The sequence below is a fragment of the Nycticebus coucang genome, chromosome 2 (genome assembly GCF_027406575.1).
Source record: "Nycticebus coucang isolate mNycCou1 chromosome 2, mNycCou1.pri, whole genome shotgun sequence".
In the NCBI taxonomy this organism is placed as follows: Eukaryota; Metazoa; Chordata; class Mammalia; order Primates; family Lorisidae; genus Nycticebus; species Nycticebus coucang.
Window position 1 is genome coordinate 184,731,590 of NC_069781.1, and position 22,573 is coordinate 184,754,162.

Consider the following 22,573-nt stretch of genomic DNA (forward strand, 5'->3'; position numbering starts at 1 on the left):
ACAGAGTCTCACTATGTCACCCTTGGTAGAGTGCCATGGCATCACAGCAACCCCAAACTCTTGGGCATAAGCGATCCTCTTGTCTCAGCCTCCCATATTGCTAGGACTATAGGCGCCTGCCACAGCGCCCAGCTAGTTTTTCTATTTGTAGAGACAGTGTCTTGCTCTTGCTCAATCTAGTCTCAAACTCATGAGCTCAGGTAATCCACCCACCTTGACCTCCCACAGTGCTAGGATTACAGGCATGAGCCGCTGCTCCCCTGGCCTTCTTTCAAAATTTAAACTAGTCTATGGAACTTGTTGCACAGTTTGGGAGCCATGGGTGGAGGCCAGGGGTGATAAGACCAGGTGGTAAAACAAACAAACAAAAAACAACAACAGGTGGTGGGTGGCGCTTGTGGCTCAATGAGTAGGGCGCTGGCCCCATATACTGAGGGTGGCGGGTTCGAACCCCAGCCAAACAGCAACAACAATAACAAAAAAATAGCCGGGCATTGTGGCAGGTGCTTGTAGTCCCAGTTACTCCGGAGGCTGAGGCGAGAGAATCACCTAAGCCCAAGAGCTGGAGGTTGCTGTGAGCTGTGATGCAACGGTACTCTACTAAGGGTGACAAAGTGAGACTATATGTCTAAAAAAAGAACCAGGTGGTGGTAGTAACTAAGAGCTCAGAACCTACGGGTGACCACCTGGGTTAGCCCCTTTAGCTGTGTGACTTGGCACTTGTGCTGTCAGGGGTGTTGGGTACCATGGGGACCCTGAGGAAGGCCCATGTTTGTATCCCAGGTAGGTGCTCACCATTGACGCATCTCATGGTCAGTCGCTTCTAGGCACAGACCCTGCTTCTGCCCTCTGGTGACATCTCTGAATCTCAGTTTCCCCACCTATGGAGGGTAATGTGGGCTGACTTAGGAAGCTTGTGAAGACTCTGTGGTAGAATGCTCCAAATTGCTCCCACCCCCAGGGACTGCTATTATGACAACTCCACTACCTGCCCCAAATGTGCCCGGCTCAGCCTGCGGAAACAGTCACTCTTCCAGGAGTCTGGCCCAGGTGTGGACGCCTAAGGCTGAGGGAGGACGGCCTGCACCAACTCCACTGACATTGCCAGAGTTGTTTGTCCTGCTCTGGAGACCCCTGGGGTGCAGCCCCTGGTCCTCTCCACCCCTGTGGGGCCGGGGGTAGTGAGCAGGACCATCATCCCTCAGGTGTTTGGTGGGACTTGGGGTGGCCACACCTGGCTGTTACCTGGGGTGCTGCCATGAGGGGTCCTCTTCCCCCACTGCAGCACTCTGTGGAGAGAGGGAGGACTAATTACCTCCCCCATGGCACAGAGCCCTCCACTCCCCTGGGCCAAGTTTTCTGGGCTGGACCATGATGCCATGGACCCTGTCCCAGTCACCCTGGAAACTTGTCAAGTCTCCGGAGAGCTTTAGAGCAGAGGTCCCCAGGACCTAACAACTCCTTGTGTATCTCAGCTCTGCCTGCAGAGGATGGTTTGGGTTCTGGCCTCTAGCCAATCATCTCTAGGGAAGCCTCTCTGGTGGACTTGCCCCTGTCCTGGCCTCCTGAAGTTCTTCTGAGTCCTCCCTAGGCTGTCAATCTAGCGGGGTTAACTTTTTTCTGTACAACAGGGAGGGAAGGGGACCATGGCCCAGCCTACCCTATTCTGGTTCTTCAAACTGGAAGGCTGGGGGCCCAGCCTGGGGAGGATGTCCCAGCCTCCAGGACTGGAACAGGGACAGCACTTCAGGGCAGGTCCAGGGTAGGTTATAATTGACCTGCGTGCCATTTCTTGGGACCAAATTTGCCTCTGAGGAGTGCCATCCTGCTGCCTGTAGAGGGCTCTGGCTGGCTTGGAGATGACCGGCCAGCAACCTCTTGTTTGTGGTCCTGAGGTCAAGAACTGCGAGTATTTGCTTAAGGGAGCCTGGGCATGAGCCTAGAGCCCATCTGGAAAGATTAGGGAGTGGGTGTGGGAGGCCCCTCGTCCATGTGACAAAGGGCCCTTGACAGCAGACAAGCCTTATAGCTCTTCATGGGGGAAGGGCATACTGGACCTCTGTGTTTGCACTTTATAGATCCTGCAGTTGAGAGGGGCTGTAGGAGAGAATGTTTCAGGACACAGCTTCCTGATCTTTCACCCCTGGGAAGCAGGGGCTACTTGCTTCTGCCTTCCTCTTCTCCCTGGACTGTGTGCATATGGTTGGCACATGTGGGCAGAGGGTGGGTACTGTAGCTGCTGGGATAACTGGGAAGCCCAAGAGATGCCTTGGTCAGGAGAAAGGGCAGCCTGGCCCAATGGCTCACTGAGGGGTGGACAAAACAGTATTGCCTCCTCTTTGCTCCTCCCTCTGTGCCATCAGGAAAGGGATGGTGGTGTTTTCCTCCACATGGGGCTGTAGGCACAGCTCTGTCTGTCCTGTGTCAGTTTCCCTGCATGAGAGGTAGGGTACTGGTGTGGACCTGCCTCAGGGTGGGATGGGGAGAAGGGAGCTGAACCCTCTAAAGAGAGAGCTGTGAAATCAGGTCAATGGCAGGTCCCTCTCCTGCTTTCTCTTCTTTGGGGTGAAGGGTGGGTAAAGGCCAAATGCCCTTTTCCTACATCCTTAAATCTGCACATTTGTCACAACTGCATCACATTTCTGTCATAAATAGTGGCTATTCCTGAATCTCTTGTGTGATCAGCCTAACACTCCATGTACATGTCACTGTGTCCATAGAGCATGCAGGCATTTGTTGGACAAAGGGTTGCACCCTTTTTAACCTTCTCAACATCTCTTCCTCACCTGCCCCTGTGGACGATAAAGTCTTTAAACAGAATCATATGTGGGTGTTTCTACAAGCCCACAGCACAACAGAGAGGACTGGTTGGCATAGCCAGCTCTTACAGAAGAGCACATGGAAGGGTGGTGTTTTGCCTGGGACCAGGCTGGCCTGAGGGATGCCCAGTTGTAACAATGCTGCTATCACTGTCTCATTAAATTTGTGTCCTCTAGACTCTGGTGTGTGTGGTAAATTGGAGACAAAGCTGAGAGTTCTTTTTTTTTTTTTTATGAGACAGAGCCTCACTATGTCACCTTCAGTAGAGTGCCATAACATCATAGCTTACAGCAACCTCAAACTCTTGGGCTTAAGCGATTCTCTTGCCTCATCCTCCCAAGTAGCTGGAACTACAGGTGCCTGCCACAACGCCTGGCTATTTTTTGTTGCAGTTGTCATTGTTAGCTGGCCCGAGCTGGGTTCAAACCCGCCAGCCTCAGTGTGTGTGGCCAGTGGAGCTGAGGTTGAACTTATTTTCATGTTTCAGGGTCTTTTTTATTTATGATTATGTCTTTTGCCCGTTTTTCTATTGGATTTTTGGTATTTTTTCTTCAAGAGTTCTTCACATATCAGGGATATTATATATATATATATTATATCTGTGAAATATATTGCAAATATTTTCTTTCAGTTTGTGAATTCATTTTTGATTTTGTGGAGTTTTCTTTCCTTTGTAGAGTTTTGTTTATGTTTTTATATGGTCATGTTGATTAATATTTTCTTGTATTTCATCCGTAATTTGAGTCCTGTAAGTCCTTTCTACACCCAGGTTAAAGAGGCATTGGCATAAGTGTTTTTGCAGGACTTGCATGCTTTCATTTTTACATTTAGATTCCTAATCCCTTTATTCTTTCTTTTCTTTTTTAGACAGTCTCATTTTGTTACCCTCAGTAGATTACCGTAGCATCATAGCTCACAGCAACCTCAAACTCCTGGGCTAAAGTGATCCTCTTGCCTCAGACCCTCTCTCACCCCACTGAGTAGCTGGGACTATAGGTGCCCGCCACAACACCTGGCTATTTTTAGAGATGAGGTCTCACTCTGGCTCAGGCTGGTCTCGAACCTGTGAGCTCAGGCAATACACCCACCTCAGCTTCCCAGGTTGCTAGGATTACAGGCGTGAGTCACCATGCCCGGCCTTGGAGTTTATTCTTATGCAGGCTGTGAAATATGGATCTAATTTTATGTTTTTCTAGATTGTTAACCAGTTGTCCTGCACCATTAATAAAAAAGTCTATCTGCATCTATTTCTGGACTTTTATTCTATTCCACGGGTCTATTTTATTCTGCCTCATAGATCTGACTACTACATTGCTTTAATTACAGAAGCTTTTATGGTATGTTTTAATGTCTGGAGGGGCTAGTCTCCCCTTTGCAAATTTTCATTTTTTATTATTTATTTGTTTTTAGACAGAGCCTTAAGCTGTCACCCTGGGTAGACTGCTGTGGCATCACAGCTCACAGCAACCTCCAACTCCTGGACTTAAGTGATTCTCTTGCCTTAGCCTCCCAAGTAGCTGGGACTACAGGTGCCCGCCACAACGTCCGGCTATTTTTTGGTTATAGTTGTCGTTGTTGTTTGGCAGGCCTGGGCTGGATTCAAACCTGCCAGCTCTGGTGTATGTGGCTGGCGCCTTAGCTGCTTGAGCTACAGGCGCCAAGTTCAAATTTTCATTTCTTAAGAAGTATTTTCTTGGCTGTTCTTTTTTTTTAATTTTTTTATTGTTGCAGTTTGGCCGGGGTTGGGTTTGAACTCACCACTCTCAGTACATAGGGCCAGCACCCTACTCACTGAGCCACAGGCACCACCCTTTCTTGGCTATTCTTGTATGTATTTTTTTTTTTTAGAGACAGAGTCTCACTTTATCACCCTTGGTAGAGTGCCGTGGTGTCACAGCTCACAGCAACTTCCAACTCCTGGGCTTAGGCGATTCTCTTGCCTCAGCCTCCCAAGTAGCTGGTATTACAGGCGCCTGCCACAATACCTGGCTATTTTTTGTTGCAGTTTGGCCAGGGCCAGGTTCGAACCCTCCACCCTTGGTATTTGGGGCTGGCGCCCTACTCACTGAGCCACAGGCGCTGCCCAATAAGCATTTTTTTCATGGTGCTTCTGATTTACTTTTGGTTACATAAACTGAAAAATGAGCTAAGATAGTTGCTCTGAGTGCTGTTCATTGCATCGATTGCTCTAGAAACTTTTCTTTTTTGAGACAGAGTCTCATTATGTTGCCCCCCGGTAGAGTGCCATGGCAATACTTTTTTTTTTTTTTTTTGAGATAGTCTCAAGCTGTCTCCCTGGGTAGAGTGCCGTAGCGTCATAGCTCACAGCAAATCCAACTCTTGGGCTCAAGTGATACACTTGTCTCAGTTGTTCTATTTTAGTAGAAACGGGGGCTTTTGCTCAGGCTGGTCTCAAACTCGTGTGCTCAAGCAATCCACCCGCCTCGGCCTCCCGGAGTGCTAGCTGCGCCCGGCCTGTCTTAACACTTCTAATTTCATGTCAAGAGTAATTGCTTTCCGTTCCCTTTTGGTACTAGGAGTGACGGCTACATTTAGGGGATTTCCCCCAGACATTTCTGCCTCGAAAATGTCATAAAAGCACGGCAGTTTCAGGTGCAAAAAGGCTACTCTATGCTCCTTTGCAAAACTCGGGAAAGAGAAAAATGAGGCGGCGGAGAGGTGCAGGCTGAAGCCCCTACAGACGTGGGGTGGGATGGAGCGTCACCCCAGGCCTGCCCAATACCATTGCCCAGAAACAGGCTGGTTCGCTCTTGACGCAAGGAAGGCCATGTGGACCTCGATGGTGTCAAAGTCCAAATTCCTGGAAAGCAGAGCAGCACACACATCAAAAGTGGTGTGGGTTTCTGTGTTTCCAGTGAACCACCAATTAACCAACCAAAGTACAACCCGTGTAGGGGAACAACACGGCATAACGTATACCAAATCAAAACCTTTGTTTACGACGTACACCGGCCCAACCGTGGATACCGGCTGAGGATCAACTAGGCACACCCGTGACAGCCGCAGAGCCCACTTTTGTGAGCCGCTTACCATGGCGGACCCCAGAAGTGAATGTTTTTGGAGAAGTCTAAAAGCTGGTGGTAGCCGGAATTGGCTGCTAGGGTTCTGCACTTAGCTGTCCGGCAGAGAAAGGCGGCATTCAGGATTAGTCAGGCGGAAAAGAGGACACCTAAGCGAGGTCCCCGGACGGCGCCCTGGCTGTACTGCGCACGCGTGCGGCCTCCCTGAGCTGGCGCCGGACATGCGCAGGTGTGGCGCCGTAAGACGTGTCGGCTGTTGCGCGTGTGAGCCACCCTAGTGGCGTGAGGTTGCAGGTAGGAGATGTCTCACCGGTTGGTGGCAGTGGCCGGCAGTCGAGCTGTGACTGGTCGGATTGCCGTGTTGTGGCGATGGCCCAGGAGTCCATAGGACGTAGGCACGACTGGCATCAGCGTGAAGGCTTTGGCACCGCCCGGCGAGTGAGCGGGGAAAGCGCTGGTGACGCCATCCACCTGCGCTGATCGGCGCGGCTCTCAGATACCCGGCGCACTGTCCGTTGCCTTCGGGACACTGAGCAGGGTACTCCAACGTCCTGCCCTCTCCAAAGAGCCACTTCGGCTCTGGGCTCTCGCCCCACAGCCAACCAAACTGGAACCACCGTGTTGGTTAAACTGGGAGGGCCAATCTCCTGGACCTGGCGGTAAAGCGCCGCGGCCTTATGTACCTTAACAGAGTTGCTCCGCCAACAGATACAGCAACAGACTTATAGAAGAGTTTTATGAACTTTTCTTTATTGAACGAATGTTCGTTGAGCCCAACTCAACCACTCGAATAGCCGCTAATACAACTCGCAGGCTTATGCGCTAAGGGCTTTACAGAGATCATCACATTTTAGTCTTTAACCAGTCCTGTAAGTAGGTATTGGTATAACTCTATTTTATAGAAGAAGAAAGGTAAGGAATGTTCCATGTTTTAAGGTTGTTTTATTTTTGAATTGATACATCCCAGTGGGCAGCGGTCACATTGCATTTTTTTGTAATGCACTAATGCAGATTTTTTTTTTGAGACAGAGTCTTGCTATGTCCCCCTCAGTAGTACCGTGGCATCACAGCTCACAGCAAACTCAAACTCTTGGGTTTAAGCGATTCTCTTGTCTCAGTCTCCAAAGTAGCTGGGACTATAGGTGCCCGCCACGACACCCGGCTATTTTTTGGTTACAGTTGTTTTTTAGCAGGCCCGAGCCGGGCTCAAACCCGCCAGCTTCGGTGTTTGTGGCGGGTGCTCTACTCTGCTATGAGTGTTTAGCCACTAATGCGGAATTTTTGAATTTTGCTTCTAGAAAAGCATCATGGTTTTCAGACAGTAGTAAAATAGGAATAAGGATTCCATAAGTTTATGTCCTGTCTTTAGAAATGAACTCCCAGGGCGGCGCCTGTGGCTCAGTGAGGAGGGCGCCGGCCCCATATGCCGAGGGTGGCGGGTTCAAACCCAGCCCCGGCCAAACTGCAACAAAAAAATAGACGGGCGTTGTGGCGGGCGCCTGTAGTCCCAACTACAGCTACTCGGGAGGTTGAGGCAGGAGAATCGCCTAAGCCCAGGAGTTGGAGGTTGCTGTGAGCTGTGTGATGCCATGGCACTCTACCGAGGGCAATAAAGTAAAACTCTGTCTCTACAAAAAAAAGAAATGAACTCCCCCATCGCCATTCATTTGGGAAACTGCAGTATAGTTTTGTTTTTAGCAATGTCAGTGAAAGAGTTTTACTTGCGGTTATGTGGCATCTCCGCGTTGCAGAGGACTGTTCTGGTTAACACGTGTGAAAAGTCAGTCATATGCTAAGTGTATACAGCCTAATATAGCTCAAGGAAGTCCTGAGTCTTTAACAGTGGTGGACCCCATATCTTTATGAAGGGAGGAAGTTGGGTGATCTTTGAGTCCCTTCCTAGATGGAGTCATTCATCCTTATCTCACTTATTAGACAAATAATCTGTTGGCAATCTACTACTAGGGAATATGGTGAAAAAGACAGGTACAGGCTTTGTCTCAGGGGCTTTCTTCCTTTGAGGGCTTAATGGTTGGTGGGCTGAGGGGACATGCCAAGTTAGGGGAGGTGGTAGCACTTTGCTTTGTAGTGAACCCTAACAGTCATCAATCCCCAAGGAAAGCTTATGTTGTGGAGTTTTTGTGTGCTCACCTTTCATTCGATTCACTTCCTACACTGTCCCTGCTTTTCAGACATTTCTTGTTGTATAAGGATGAGCCAGACAATAAGTGAGCATATGGCATGTTAGAGGGTGATTTGAGATAAGAAGGAAAAGGAAGTAGAAGACCAAGAGAAGAGAATGGAGAAGGAAAGGAATGATTGAGGTGAACTTGCCAGGCAAGGGTGGGCAGCAGTGCAGTGCTCTGGGGGTAGGTGCAGCTGTTGTGTTCTATGTGACCAGAGTAAGGAAAATGCTAGTGATAAGCAGTGAGGTTCTGTCTGTGCTGTGTGAGAGTCTGTGTGCCTGTCTTCTTCAGAGAAGCTTCTGTTCATGTCTCTTGCTCACAATGAAAGGGGACCACTTGTTCTTTTCTTATTAGTAAGTTAGAGTTCTCTGTGGTTTCTGGTTATTAGACCTTTGTCAGAAATATAACCTGCAAAAATCCTCTCCCATTCTGAGGGTTGTCTACTTGCTTTACTTACTGTGTTCTTGGCAGTGCAGAAGATTTTAGTTTGATCAGATCCCAGTAATGTATTTTTGATATTGCTTCAATTGCCCGGGGTTTCCTCCTCATAAAGTATTCTCCCATTCCTCTACTAGGTATATATCCAAAAGACCAAAAATCACTTGGCAACAAAGATATTTGCAGCAGATTGTTCATTGCAGCTCAATTCATAATTGCCAAATCATGAAGAAGCCCAAGTGCTTATAGATACATGAATGTATTAATAAATTATGGTATATGTATACCATGGAATACTATGCAGCACTAAAAAGATGGAGACTTTACCTCTTTTATGTTTACATGGATGGAGCTAGAAAATACTCTTCTTAGTAAAGTATCTCAGGAATGGAAAAAAAAAAATCCAGTGTACTCAGTACTACTATGAAACCAATTTATAATCACTCACACTTTCATATGAAAGATGAATCACAACTATAGCCCAGGATGAAGGAGGGAAGGGGTGGGGGATGGGAAGGAAGGGGAGTGGTTTGATAGAGGGAGGTTAATGGTGGGACTGCACTTAATGGAGCATATTGCAAGGGTACAAGTCAAATCTATTAAGTATAGAAAACAAATATCTTAACACTGTGATTAAGTAAATGAGGTGAAAGCTATGTTAATTAGTAGGATGTAAACACTCCAATTTGTACAAATAATCAACACATTGAATCCCACAAAGGCATAAACGTATTCATGATCTATGAATATATGACTTAATAAAAAACAAAAAAACCTGGCTGGGCGCCAGCTGCTTACTCCAGGGCTGGTGGGTTCCAACCAGCCGGGCCTGCTAATCAACAATAACAACAACAAAAAAAATAACCAGGCTTGGGGCAGTGCCTGTGCTCAGTGGGTAGGGCGCCAGCCCTACAAACTGAGGGTGGTGGGTTCAAACCCGGCCCTGGCCAAACTGCAACAAAAAATAGCTGGGCATTGTGGTGGGCGCCTGTGGTCCCAGCTACCTGGGAGGCTGAGGCAAGAGATCGCCTAAGCCCAGGAGCTGGAAGTTACTGTGAGCTGTGACAGCACGGCACTCTATCAAGGGCAACAAAGTGAGACTCTGTCTGTACAAAAAAAAAAAAAAGCCAAGCTTTGAGGTGGACGTCTATTGTCTCAGCTACTAGGGAGGCTGAGGCAGTTAAAATTGCTTGAGCCCAAGAGTTGAGGTTGCTGTGAACTATGGCACTCTACCCAGATGACAAAGTGAGACTGTCTCAAGAAAAAAGAACCCAAAGGAATTAGATGTTTCAAAGCCCTAAAGACCTGTACTTTGTAGCTTGAGGGCTGTATGCTACTTGAGATCTATGGAGCCACCAGCACAGAGCAGTCTTTCCTTGTAATGTTCCTGGAGAAGCCCTGGGAAGTTTGTGTACCAGAATTCTCATTATACACCTCCAGGTGTGTTGTCTTCAGGCACTCACATTACCTCTCTTAATTTTAGCTCTTCTTTCTCTGCAGTGGGAGTGACAGCATGTCTTTCGGGTTGTCAGTGAAGATTATCTGAGAAGTTCCTGGTACCCTCCATTGCCCAGTAATGACTACCTTCTGTTCTTCCTGTGGATTTTCTGTTGATCTATATCCTGGACCCCAAATCCCTGTCAGAGTAACACACCTTCATGGCATCTGTTGAGTTTCTTTGTTCATTCCATGTCAGGTACTTTGTCTGGTTGGTGCTGGGATGATTTGCTGCAGATAGATTGCATTCAGAGGACAGAAGTCTTGTTAGCCGTGCAGCCTCCACCTGGGTGGTGGGTGCCATCACCAGTATTGCGAGTGCCTCCTTTCTGAGCTGCTTTGTGGGGATGTTTTCCTAATTTTAATGTCTTTTTCACAGCATATCTTACTTTTTTAGTTTACTGTGGCTTTTGATGTGGATATTTGAATAATTTGATGAGCAAGTTACTGACTGGGAAATGAATTGATTTTAGAATAATAACCTGCAGAGTCTGCCTCACCCTGAATGTTGAAGCAGCTAAAATAGCATAGGTGTCATCAATTACATCAACTGTGAATCTAATTCATAATAATAAAATATTGTCCTCAATATTTTGAGGACAATCCAAATTATTTTGTGTATTGGGGATTTTTTTTTTTTTTTTGAGTCAGAGTCTCAAGCTGTTACCACAGTGCAGTAAACAGTGCTGTGGCCTTATAGCTCATAGCAACCTCAAACTCTTGGGCTCAAGTGATCCTCTTGCCTCAGTTTTTCATTTTTTTTTTTTTTTTTTTTTGTAGAGACAGAGTCTCACTTTATGGCCCTCGGTAGAGTGCCGTGGCCTCACACAACTCACAGCAACCTCCAACTCCTGGGCTTAAGCAATTCTCTTGCCTCAGCCTCCCAAGTAGCTGGGACTACAGGCGCCCACCACAACACCCGGCTATTTTTTTTTTTGGTTGCAGTTCGGCCAGGGCCGGGTTTGAACCCACCACCCTCGGTATATGGGGCCGGCACCTTACCGACTGAGCCACAGGCGCCGCCCCTCAGTTTTTCATTTTTAATAGACATGGGGTCTCACTCTTCATCAGGCTGGTCTCGAACTCTTGAGCTCAAGCAATCTACCCACCTTAGCCTTCTAGAATTGTAGGATTACAGGCATGAGCCACTGCGCCAGGCCAAGTATGTTTGATTCTTGTTAATCAATCCTGGAAGTCACTTGTTTAAGGGAACTATTTCCTACTCAGATCTCAGTGGAAAATGGCACTCTTATAGCTGGACGTTGTGGCAAGCACCTATAGTCCCAGCTACTCGGGATGCTGAGGCAAGAGAATCGCCTAAGCCCAGGAGTTGGAAGTTGCTGTGAGTTGTGTGATGCCACGGCACTCTACTAAGGGCGATAAAGTGAGACTCTGTCTCTAAAAAAAAAAAAGAAAGAAAATGGCACTCTTTTGTCTGTGAATCATCTGTTCCCCATTAGGAACCCAGTGTCACATTTCTGTATCAGGGAGCCATGCTCACAGGTCCTCCTGGTACTGGGAAGACACTTCTTGCTAAAGCCACTGCTTGGGAGGTCAGCATGCCTTTCATCACTGTGAATTGGTCTGAGTTCCTAGAAATGTTTATAGGCATTCGGCCAGCAAGGCTAGGTGAATGGGGGCTGCCTGCAAGTGATCACAGCGTGCTTATTTTTGACCAGAACTGGTTGGCTTGAATGGTTGCAGGCTTGGTGTGGAGCCCTGGCTGTGACCACATGTGTGAGGTGCTGATGTGCTTAGGAAAAACAAGCCAGAGGTTTCAGAGGAGAGGGTTTAGGGTGGACTGTCATCCTTATCCGTATACCAGTAGCAAGATAGACTCTTTATGTGGATTCCTATTTCAGGTTTGTGATATGTTTCCAATGGCCTAAAGATATGCTCCTTGTATCTTTTTTTTTTTTTTTTTTTTGGCCGGGGCTGGGTTTGAACCCGCCACCTCCGGCATATGGGACCGGCGCCCTACCCCTTGAGCCACAGGCGCCGCCCTGCTCCTTGTATCTTATTCATTGATAAGATTGATGTAATTGATAGGAAACAAGACCAGAATGAGCAGGAGAGTATCCTGAACCAGATGCTTGTGGAGATGGATGGTGAGTGGATGCTGTCCTGGTGGCCTGACACTGTCTGGACTCTTCTCCAGCCTTTTCCTATAAAGACACCCCTGTGGGATACAGCATAGGGTTAAAAGTGCAAGGCACTAAGAACAGAGTAATCTGAGAAAAGTCCAAGCATTGCTGCTGGCCCTAAGCACTGAAAAGAATACCAGACACAGCAACTGTCTCAGCGCTAAGTCATAATCAGCAGTGATAAGAAAAAGGCAAGACCACAGTGCAGTAAACAGGATGTGTTAAGAGTTCAATCCTGCAGCTGAAGATAAACTGCTTGTTTTATAACCTTTGCCCTCTCTTTGAAGCTTTCCCCTGTATTTCTGTATTTTCTCATGCCTGTCTTCAATAAAAGCCTGTGAGGATCATTGGAGGGGGCTGCACCCTTGTCTCTCTGGGTGGAGGGCTTGGGGTGTTGGTCCCTCAGTTCAATGCAAAATGGACTGAGTAGGTGTTACTATTTTGCATCAAGTTGTACTGACACCCTCTGGAGAGAATCCTTTGGTATTCTGTTTTTGTTTTTTTGTTTTTTTTCCCTGGTATTCTGTTTTTAAAGAAGGCCACTCTTAGACCAACATGGAGAAAGCCATCTTACAATCAATCTCCTTGAGTGCTGCAGAAAGCTGGGGTGGATGTGCTCACAGTCATCACCTGAGATGAGGAGACACCTGCTTCTTTGGGGATGGAGACCAAGCAGATGTGCGTCAGTGCCCTGGGTGCTGTGGGCAGAGCCCACCTCCTTCCATGTGGAGCCTTTTCCTGCTGGTCTCCACCCAGAATCGTACATATACCCAGACACGCTTCCTCCCAAAGTGATTCTACTTAAGGTGTGATCCATTGTCTGTCAGCCCTACACAAGATATGTCTAGGCATTTGTGCCAGTTTTGAATTTGGAAAAGCTTTCAATAGAACTATGGCAGGTTTTACCTGCACTTTGGCTTTAGGATTTTTTTAGGGTCCCTAAGAGCACCCTAGATTCACTGATTTCCTAGCTGGAGTCCCAGGACTCAGTGTGGGCAGAAGTCTGGGGGCAGACCAAGTGCCACTTCCAGAGCTCTCCCTCAATGGTGCCACATGTGACGCGTTGACTTCCTGGCATGGCGTTGTGACAGCATGTGCCAAGGGCTGACCAGTGAGCTCCTGAGACTCTTCCCTCTGCCCTCATTGGTGGTGTAGACACCTTCTGCCTGGGATGCTCCAGAAGTCCAGATGGCAGGAGGAAAGCAAGTGCTCTGCACAAGCCACAACATCTGCACCAGCCTTCTGGGCACAGGGAGCACAGGAGCTCTCAGACCCCAGTCTCAGGTGCAGGTTTCATAAGCAGGCCTTTCCGAGGACAGCAGTCAGGGCTGCTGTGTTGACACTTTTCTGTACAGGTCAAAAACATTTCTAAAATCTCTCTTTTTTTTCTTTTGAGATAGAGATACTCTGTCACCCAGGCTGAAGTGCTGTGCTATGCTGTCATAGCTCACTGTAGTCTCTGAACTCTTGGGCTCAAGTGATCCTCCTGCTTCAGCCTCCTGAGGAACTGGGACTACAGGTGCCTGCCACCACGCCTGGGTAGTTTTTCCACTTTTGGTAGAGATGGGGGTCTCACTCTTGCTCAGGCTGGTCTTGAATTCCTGAGCTCAAGGGATGTTCCCACCTCTGTCTCCCAAAGTGCTAGGATTTTAGGTGCGAGCCACTGTGCCTGGCCCAAAATCTCTTATTGTCTTTACTGTCTAGCAGTAATTCTAATTAGATTGTCACCTAGAAGAGATTGATTGGAAAGAAGAGGGAGGTGGGGTGCCCAGCCTTCCTCTGCACTCTTCACCTCTGTTGGACATCCTTGTTCTTTGCAGCTGCTGACCTGCCCTTATCCATGCCAGCTCCCTGGGTCCTATGAGCTCACAAAGATCTGGGTGGATGAAGACCTCATGTTGCCACCGTGAAGTGGGCACCTTGTGGTGTCAGAGGCTGGCAAGAACCAGTACTGAGTGTGGATAAGGAGGCCACATCCTGGGACTTGGCTGTATCCCCAGAGCCAGGCTGGACAGGGTGTGTGGTGGTCTCAGGGAAGTTCCAGTTAGCTGCTGAGGCAGTGAAGGGAATGTAAGAACAGTCAGAGGTGGAGCCTCTGAGTGGTTCCTTCCTGGTCCTCAGAAGGAGTGCTGTGTGTGGGCAGTTGGGCAGGGGCCTCCTGCCCATCACATGGGTCTTGCAGTGGACTGTGGAATGAGCAGAAGTCTGTCCTTGCCTTTCTGTGGGGGACTGAGGGTATGAGCCCCTGTGTCTCTTTTTCCTTAGGCCTCCTGACATAAAAGGCAGGTAGGTCCTTGATCTTCAGGGTCCACCTGCATCCACTGAAGTTAGACAAGAGGCTCAGTAAAGGTGCCCTGGCAAGGACCCTAGGGATGCTCCCCCCAGCCTTCCCTGGTGAGTGCTGTGTGCTCAGCTCTCTGTGCACGGGTGGCTGTCTACTGGTGCTGTTGAGATATCTCCAAAGCTTATTTGCACCCATTTGAATTTCTGTTTTATTTTGTTCAGACATAGTCTTATTGCATAGACCAAAATGATGTCTGAGGAAAGATGTGCTGAACTGCTGAGTCATGTTGCATTTTAGTTTTGGGCTTGAACCCCGGGCTGGAGAGGTTCCTTTGCTTTTCTTTCTTCTTTGTAAGGTTCCTTTGCTTTTCTCTCCTTTGTAATTAAAACCTGATCTCCTGGGCAGTGCCTGTGGCTCAAAGGAGTAAGGCACTGGCCCCATATGCTGGAGGTGGCAGGTTCAAAGCCAGCCTCAGCCAAAACTTCAAAAAAAAAAAAAACCCAAAAACTGATCTCCTATATGAGCTTCCCTAGCCGGGTAGTCTAAACTGCAGGAGTGAGTGGAGACTTCTCCAGGGGCTTCCTGCCCAGTTACCCTCCTCAGCAGCCCTTGGCACACCTCAGTGCCTTATGGATATGCGGCAGTTGTTGGCCTTGGCCTCTGCTCCAAACCCACCTGCACCTGACATGTCTGGACATTCTGAAGTGGATCTCATCTCTAGCCACCTCTGGTCATGGTGTCCTGCCTGGTGTTCAGGTCAGGTGTTCACATACAGAAATGTATATTTGCTACAATGTGACCAGGGAATTTTTTCCAGGCTGGCGGGTGAAGGATGTCATCTGTCTTACGCCTAGAATGTGCTTCCTGAGACCACAACAGACTTCAGATGTGCATCTACCTACAAAGTTAGGAAACTTGAACAAATTACCTAGACTGATTTTCCCCCTCAGTGGGGAGAACTCAGCAGGGAGGACTGAGGAGGAATCAAAGTTAGGAAACATGAACAAATTACCTAGACTGATTTTCCCCCTCAGTGGGGAGAACTCAGCAGGGAGGACTGAGGAGGAATCATTGCACTGCTCCGATTAGAAACATACCCAGCCAATGTCCACCCACCAGTGAATTGATAAATTGGCATATACTATAAAAGAATTTATGATGCCTGTTGCTCAGTGGGCAGGGCGCCAGCCCCATATACCGAGGGTGGTGGGTTCGAACCTGGCCCCGACCAAGCTGCAACAAAAAATAGTCACCTGTAGTCCCAGCTACTCAGGAGTCTGAGGCAAGAGAATCGCCTAAGCCCAGGAGTTGGAGGTTGCTGTGATGCTAGAGCACTCTACTGAAGGGGATAAATTGAGACTCTCAAAAAAAAAAGAATTCACCTGTAAAAAGGAATGAGGTATCAATACATGCTACAAAGTGGATGATGAACCTAGGAAATGTTCTAAGTGCAAGAACCGAGACACAAAATGGCGCGTGTTGTATAATTCCATTTCTATGAAACGTGCATAGTGAGCAAATCCACAGAAAGTGGACATGTGGTTTGCTAGTGGTGGGAACAAGAATCAGCCGTGAGCAGGCACAGATGATGCCTGCTCCGTTAAAGAAATGATGGGAAAAGTCCTAAAACTGGGTTATGGCAATAGTTGTACAGCTTGATAAGTTAATGAAAATCATTGATATGTACACTCAAAATGGGTGGATTTTGTGGCATATAATTTATACGTTAATAAACTTCAACTGAAAGCCATGGCTAAAAATAATGGTGACTGATGGAGCAGCTTCCGTCATCCTCAGTTCTCTGCCCTGGCCTCTCTGCAGGAGGAGACTTTGCTTTAACAAAACTTATCTGGGTCAAGCTCTAGAGGCCAGGAACCACACTGCCTGTGGACTATTTCTCCTTTCATGGGTCGGGTGCTAATGTTTTGAATGTTTGCAAGTGAAGCAGCTCTGATTGCTTCCACCTGTGTCCTCTTGTTAAGGAGAAGCACTTTGAGGGGTGGTGCCTGTGGCTCAAAGGAGTAGGGCGCCTGCCCCATATGCCGGAGGTGGTGGATTCAAACCCAGCCCCAGTCAAAAACCGCAAAAAAAAAAAAAAGAAGAAGCACTTTGAGTTGTAGGGGGTGAGCCCAGGGCCCTTAGGGAGGGAGGGGTGTTTCCAGCGTGACCCCAGCAGGCTCACCCTTGGGCCCCAACTTGACTTCTGTGCACAGGAATTTGGACTAGTTTTCTAAACCAAAATGTGGGATTTGGGGTCTTCTGACAGCATTCATGCCCCGTCTGGGAGCAACATTTAGAACTTTAAAGGGGCAGGACTTCCAGGCCATCAGAGGACCTAAGGAAATGGGTAGAGCCAGGTTTGGAGGCTGCTGTGGGTGGCAGAGCAGGTAGCAGCAGGGAACCCACATGGCTGGGGTTTCCAGGGAAAAGCCTTGTGGAAGCTGCAAAGCTGCAGGACCATCCAGTGGTGGTTGTTGCCTGGGCGGTCTTGGGAGTTAAAGGAGTGGAATGTTAGTGCGTTTTCTTTTTTCTTTTTTTTGTAGAGACAAGTCTCACTTTAGAGTGCTGTGCTGTCACAGGGCTCACTGCAACCTCCAGCTCCTGGGCTCAGGAGATTCTCTTGCCTCAGTCTCCCAAGTAGCTGGGACTATATCCAAGTAGCCCTGGAGGTGTCCCTTCCACTTTGGGGTCCGAGTCCTTTCCCAGGGGGCCGCTGCCCCTGCAGCATCCCTCTGCCACCGAGTCCCTCCTTGCCTCCACGCTACTCCTCCACTTCCGAAATTCTCTGTATATTGGGCCGGTGCCCTATTCACTGAGCCACATGTGCCTCCCAATGTTAGTGCATTTTCTTCAGCTTGGGAGATATGTGTCTTTTGTCTTGATCTCAGTGGGCTGGGCCACACACCCACCTTCATGCAGGTTGGGCTGCTCAGCCAGGTCAGCCTGAGGGACTGGAGTCAGAGGTGGGGAAGGGCTTCGTTAGTTGGTGTGGCTGTTCTGGGGATGGAGATTAAGGAGGTGGCCAATGGCTGTCCTTCATGCCCCAGCCCTGAGGAAGGGCATCAGAGCACCTATGCCCAGGTAAGGGCTGGGCATCCCTGGTACGTGTTTGCTGGCGGATATGTCATCGTAGGCTCACCCTAGGCTTCGCTTACCCCAGATTGTGCAGTTGGGGAAGAGTGAGAAGCTGGGCTGCATATCCTTTGACTGTCCTTGGCAAGGTGAGACCCTGGTGAAGAAGCCATACAGCAGGGCCCAGCTCATTGGCCAGGAGGTTCACCACCTCATCAGTGCCGCCTATAAGCACATTCTGGATCTGGTGACACGGTTCTGGGAGCAAGTGGAGAAGGTGAGTGGAGCCTCTCTGCCTGGTACTGGGTCTTAGGTAATAGGTCAAGTCACGGTCTGGCTGCACTCATTCTCAGGGGCCTGCTTAGGTGTGGGCTGGTCTTTGGCAGTGCCTGATAAGTGCAGCCCTGTCTGGAGAGTGGTGAGGGCAGCCCCTGGAGCAGCCTGACAGGTGGGTCAGTGACTCCTGGAGAAGGCTGACATGGTGGAGCTGCTGGGCCTCTGGCCCTTTGTAGAGAGGTCTGTCTATGAGGAGTTTGTGGAGGGTACTGGCAGCCTGGAGGAGGCGTCCCTTTCTGAGGGGTTGATGGGCTGGAACTGGGCACAGGAAGGGGACATGTAGTTGGTGTATAGCCACTGCCTGCACCTACCACTGGATAGGACTTTGGGTAACTGTCACATACCTGGAGCCTTTGGAGAAGAGCTACTGGAATCATTGTGAAAAAAATTAAAACACTTGGTCACTGCAAATGGGTGCTTTAGATGAGGGTGCTCTGACCCTAAAGAAGGGAGCAGGGAGTTTGGTAGCAGCCAGCCGGAAGGTGACAGAGAGGCTCTATATGAGCCTCGGGACCCCCAAGAGACTGTGACCCCAAGGAGAGGCAGGGTTGTAGAATCCAACATGCTTGAGGCAGGCTCTCCTGCCATACCCCTGCCAGACTGTGTCAGGCTCTCCCAGTGAGCCTCCCACTGTCAGGATGCTGCTCAGAGAAGTCTGGGCCCAGCATAGCACTCACAAGGTCTGTTGAGGTAGAACTGAAAAAAGGAAAATGTAAACCAATTATCAAGAAAAAGTAGGCTTTTAAAGGAGCCATCTGGACTGGTGGAATCCAGCCTGTCCTTATGAAGGAAGGCCAAGGCTATAGCCACACACTTGTGTGTGGTTCAGGGGAGGATAGTGGAGCTATGGAGGTGCCCTGCACTTGGGGCCCCTGGCTGTGCTTCTCTGCATATGGGAGACTCAGTTTCTCTCTCAAAACTTGGCGCCTGGGCGGTGCCTGTGGCTCAGTGAGTAGGATGCCAGCCCCACATACTGAGGGGTGGCGGGTTCTAACCCAGCCCCGGCCAAACTGCAACAAAAAAAATAGCTGGGCATTGTGGCAGGTGCCTGTAGTCCCAGCTACTCAGGAGACTGAGGCAAGAGAATTGCCTAAGCCCAAGAGCTGGACGTTGCTGTGAACTGTGACCCCATAGCATTCTACCGAGGGTGACAAAGTGAGACTGTGTCTCTAAATTAAAAAACAAACAAACTTGGAACCTGCCTTGGGGAGGGGTTTCCTTACTGGTAGGGTGTGCCTGATTTTACATCCCCTCATAACCAGTAAGCTGCTGTTCTCTACAACCCCCTTTTGGAATCTCAGAGCCCCCCACCTTCTCTGCCCAGCCCTGAGGGAGGGTATGCAGGGGTCTAGCTGGTGCTGTGGTATTTGTGGAGAGGCAGGGCACCTGCTTACAAACCCTCTTTTGAGCCCTTCTGAGTCTGTGAGTGTGGTAAGGGCCCATGCTGTGGGGCCCAGGAAGGGTGCCCTTCCTCTGGCCCACAAGCCTGCCTCCTGGGATGCCTGCGAGCTGTGTGCTGTGCCAGCCACCATGGGTGGGTGCTCGGGTGTCTAGGTGGCTCAAGACAGCTCATGGCCCTGAGAAGATGCCCTTAGCTCAGCCCAACTGCTACACGCGTCAGTGAGGTAGGGGGCTCTGCTCACTGCTCTGGTTGTCCTCAGCTTCCTCTCGGCCTAGCCCAGAGCAGACTCTGGGACTTGATGGCATCTTCCAAATTGCTGGGCATGTTTGCCTCAGAGCCTCAAAGCAGGCTACCACCTGGCCAGGCATGTAAAACACATATCATCGAGTCTTACTCTCCAGGTCTTAGCCTGTACCATGGGCTTCACCAAACCCAGAGGAGCTGAGCGGCTTGGGGTCCTGCTGGTGCCTGGTCTTGGGATTCTCTCAGATGGAGAGAGGCTTTTCCCTTGACTCCAGAGGGCTCCTGTCATGCAGTGTCTGTGGCAGACCCTCCAGGGTGTGGTTGTAACAGGGTTGAGGGAGGTTGTAGCTCTAGATGGGCCTGGTGATGCCTGATGGGCAGAGCTTGGTGGGGGTGGGGCTCCTGTTGCTTCCACATCTAGCCTGTGCCCACCACAGACCTGTCCTTGCACCTTCTTCCACCAGTCTCCCTGCGTGTGTCCCAGAAGTAGCTGTTTACAAAAATTCTGCAATGGGTGTCACCATCATGGGAGTCGATATTCACCACAAGAAGGACAGAAAGGTTCATCGCAAGGAGCCCAAGAGCCAGGACATTTACCTAAGGCTGTTGGTCAAGCTATACAGATTTCTGGCTAGACAAACCAACTCTACCTTCAACTAGGTTGTGCTGAAGAGGTTGTATATGAGTCACACCAATTGGCCACCACTGTCTCTTTCCCAGATGATCTGGAAGATGAAACTTCCTGGCTGGGAAAACAAAACAGCTGTGGTTGTGGGGACCATAACAGATGCTGTGTGGGTTCAGGAAGTACCCAGACTGAAGGTGTGTGCCTTGTGCATGAGCAGCTAGGCCTGCACCCATATCCTCAAGGCTGGAAGCAAGATCCTCACCTTCGACCAGCTGGCCCTGGACTCCCCCCAGGGCCATGGCACTGACCTACTTTCAGGTTCTGGCAAGGGCCAGAAGGTGGTACTGGCATTTCGGCAAGGCCCCAGGAACCCCGCACAGCCACACCAAACCCTATGTCTGTCCCAAGGGCTGGAAGTTCGAGTGTGCCAGTGGCTGTTGGACCAGCAAATCCTGGAATCTACTGTTTTATTAAAAAGATTTTGGATGAAAAAAAAAATCTGCTAGTCTTGTGGCACCTCACCTCTGAACTAGAAACACTGTTTCCCACTCTTTTCTTGTCCATCATGAGTATGATGTGGAGTTTGTGCACTGCTGTCAGGGAAAGCCCACCCTCAGAAGTGTTGATCAGGCAAGTGGCACTTGTGAGCTGGGGTGGGCTTTTCCCAGCCTGCCTGCCTCCCTTCCTGTGTCAGAAAAGAAGACGGGGCAGGGAGGGTTGGGGTGTGTGAGGATGGGCCAGAAGATGTGCACCCTTCCTCAAGACACCTGGCACTCATGTAGAGTCAGTTCTGGGTCTGTGGTCGGAGAAGACATGGCTGAAAATTTTTATTTATGGAGGGTCCAGACTTGTGAGAGCCTAGTGGAGAAGGGTAAGGAGCTCTGGGCTGTTGTATGGCTAGGCAGAAAGCAAGTCAGACTTGGCCAGCCCCATGTTCACCTCATTTCATGAGGACTTAGTATGGGTGGGTATTTGGCTTCATCTTGGAGTCATCCTAGCACTCTGGGAGGCTGAAGCAGGTGGACTGCTTGAGTTCACAAGTTGGAGACTAACCTGAGTAAAAGTGAGACCCCATCTCTACTAAAAATAGAAAAAATGATGCAAGAGGATTGCTTGAGCCTAAGAGTTGGAGGTTGCTGTGAGCTGTGACGCCAGGGTCTCTACCCATGGCCATAGCTTGAGAGTGTCTCAAAAAAAAAAAAAAAAAGATTCCTTTTGTATTACTCAGGGACTGGGAATCCAGGGCACTTGTTCCAGAGATGTGACCCACATAAGCACAGCCTGGAGTGCAGCATAGCCAGAGAATGACCCCAGGGCTGGAGCTTTACTCCAGGGCACCCCAACACTCCTGTATGCACACTGGTGTTAGCTAGAAAGGAAAGACTGCGGCCAGGCCTTAAGATGTGGGGTGAAGCTTTAATCCCCCACTTTGTGAATGAGTTCTACAGAAGCTGCGGCGGGAGGGACGGAGCTGGTAGGTGGAGGTGTGGCTGGGGGCATGGCTGCCTCTGAGGGATTGGAAGAGAAACCTGCCTGGTTCTGTGAGGTTGGAAGCCAGGGGCAGCATTCATTTCAGGAGACCTGGTTGCAGGGGACCTGGACTTGCCAACAGCGCAGATAAGAGAGGGTGGGGGGTTGGGCGCAGCTCAGAAGTGGGAGTGGGGTTCAGGATCTCTCCTGAAGACACAGATAAAAATGCAGATCAGAGCCTGTTTTCTTTTCCTGGAAATGTTTTTGTGGAAAATGGGGTATGGCAGGTTGGCTTGGGGACAAAAACAAGCTTAAACTTTCATATTAAAACCAGTCTTTGGGCTTGGTGCCTATAGCTCAAGCGGCTAAGGCACCTGCCACAACCCAACCCAGAGCTGGCGGGTTCAAATCCAGCCCAGGCCTGCCAAACAGCAATGACAACTACAACCAAAAAAAATAATAATAGTCGGTTGTGGCGGGCACCTGTAGTCCCAGCTACCTGGGAGGCCGAGGCAAGAGAATCTCTTAAGCCCAGGAGTCGGAGGTTTCTGTGAGCTGTGATGTCAGAGTGACAGCTTGAGTGTCTCAAAAAAAACAGTCTTTGACTTGCTATCAGGTGAGAAGCTTATTCTGTGACCCTTAACACACACTGGGAGAGCTGAGTTGGGTACCCCTGACACCCCCACAGCAGAGTAGCCTGTCAGTGCCCAGAACACAGCCCAGAGCCCACTGCCTGTGTCTGGTGGCCATGGGGTATGGAGAATGTACGTGAGGATGTGCCCTGTGATGGGCGCAGAATGGAGAGAGGGTGAACCTGTTCCCCAGGTAATCCTGAAAATGTCTCTGAGGCAGTCTGACAATACTTGGTGTTCCAACTTAAGGATGAGTTGGATGCAGGGACCAAGGGACCCAAGTGAAGGTCTTGGAGGTAAGCCTGGGGAGGGGGCCCTGATGTGGTAGCTCCATGGGGCAGAGGAAGGGAGCAGGAGTGAAATCAAGGCGAAAACTTAAG

At 49.5% G+C, this 22,573-nt stretch overlaps 1 protein-coding gene and 1 pseudogene across 2 annotated transcripts in view; both read left to right on the forward strand.

Moving 5' to 3' along the window:
• The window catches only part of DEF8 (differentially expressed in FDCP 8 homolog), a 31,369-nt gene extending 21,275 nt beyond the window's left edge, over positions 1-10,094 (forward strand). The window contains exon 12 of one of the 2 annotated variants that reach the window (XM_053556149.1): positions 9,986-10,094. In XM_053556149.1, the coding sequence (XP_053412124.1) occupies positions 9,986-10,031 (46 nt within the window). In that variant the 3' untranslated portion in view covers positions 10,032-10,094. Of the gene's footprint in view, positions 1-961; positions 5,269-9,985 lie in introns of those variants that run through there. The other variant, XM_053556142.1, reaches the window with a different exon arrangement.
• On the forward strand, positions 10,042-20,565 carry LOC128561668 (ribosomal protein L18-like; annotated as a pseudogene).
• The last annotated feature ends 2,008 nt before the right edge of the window (positions 20,566-22,573 follow it).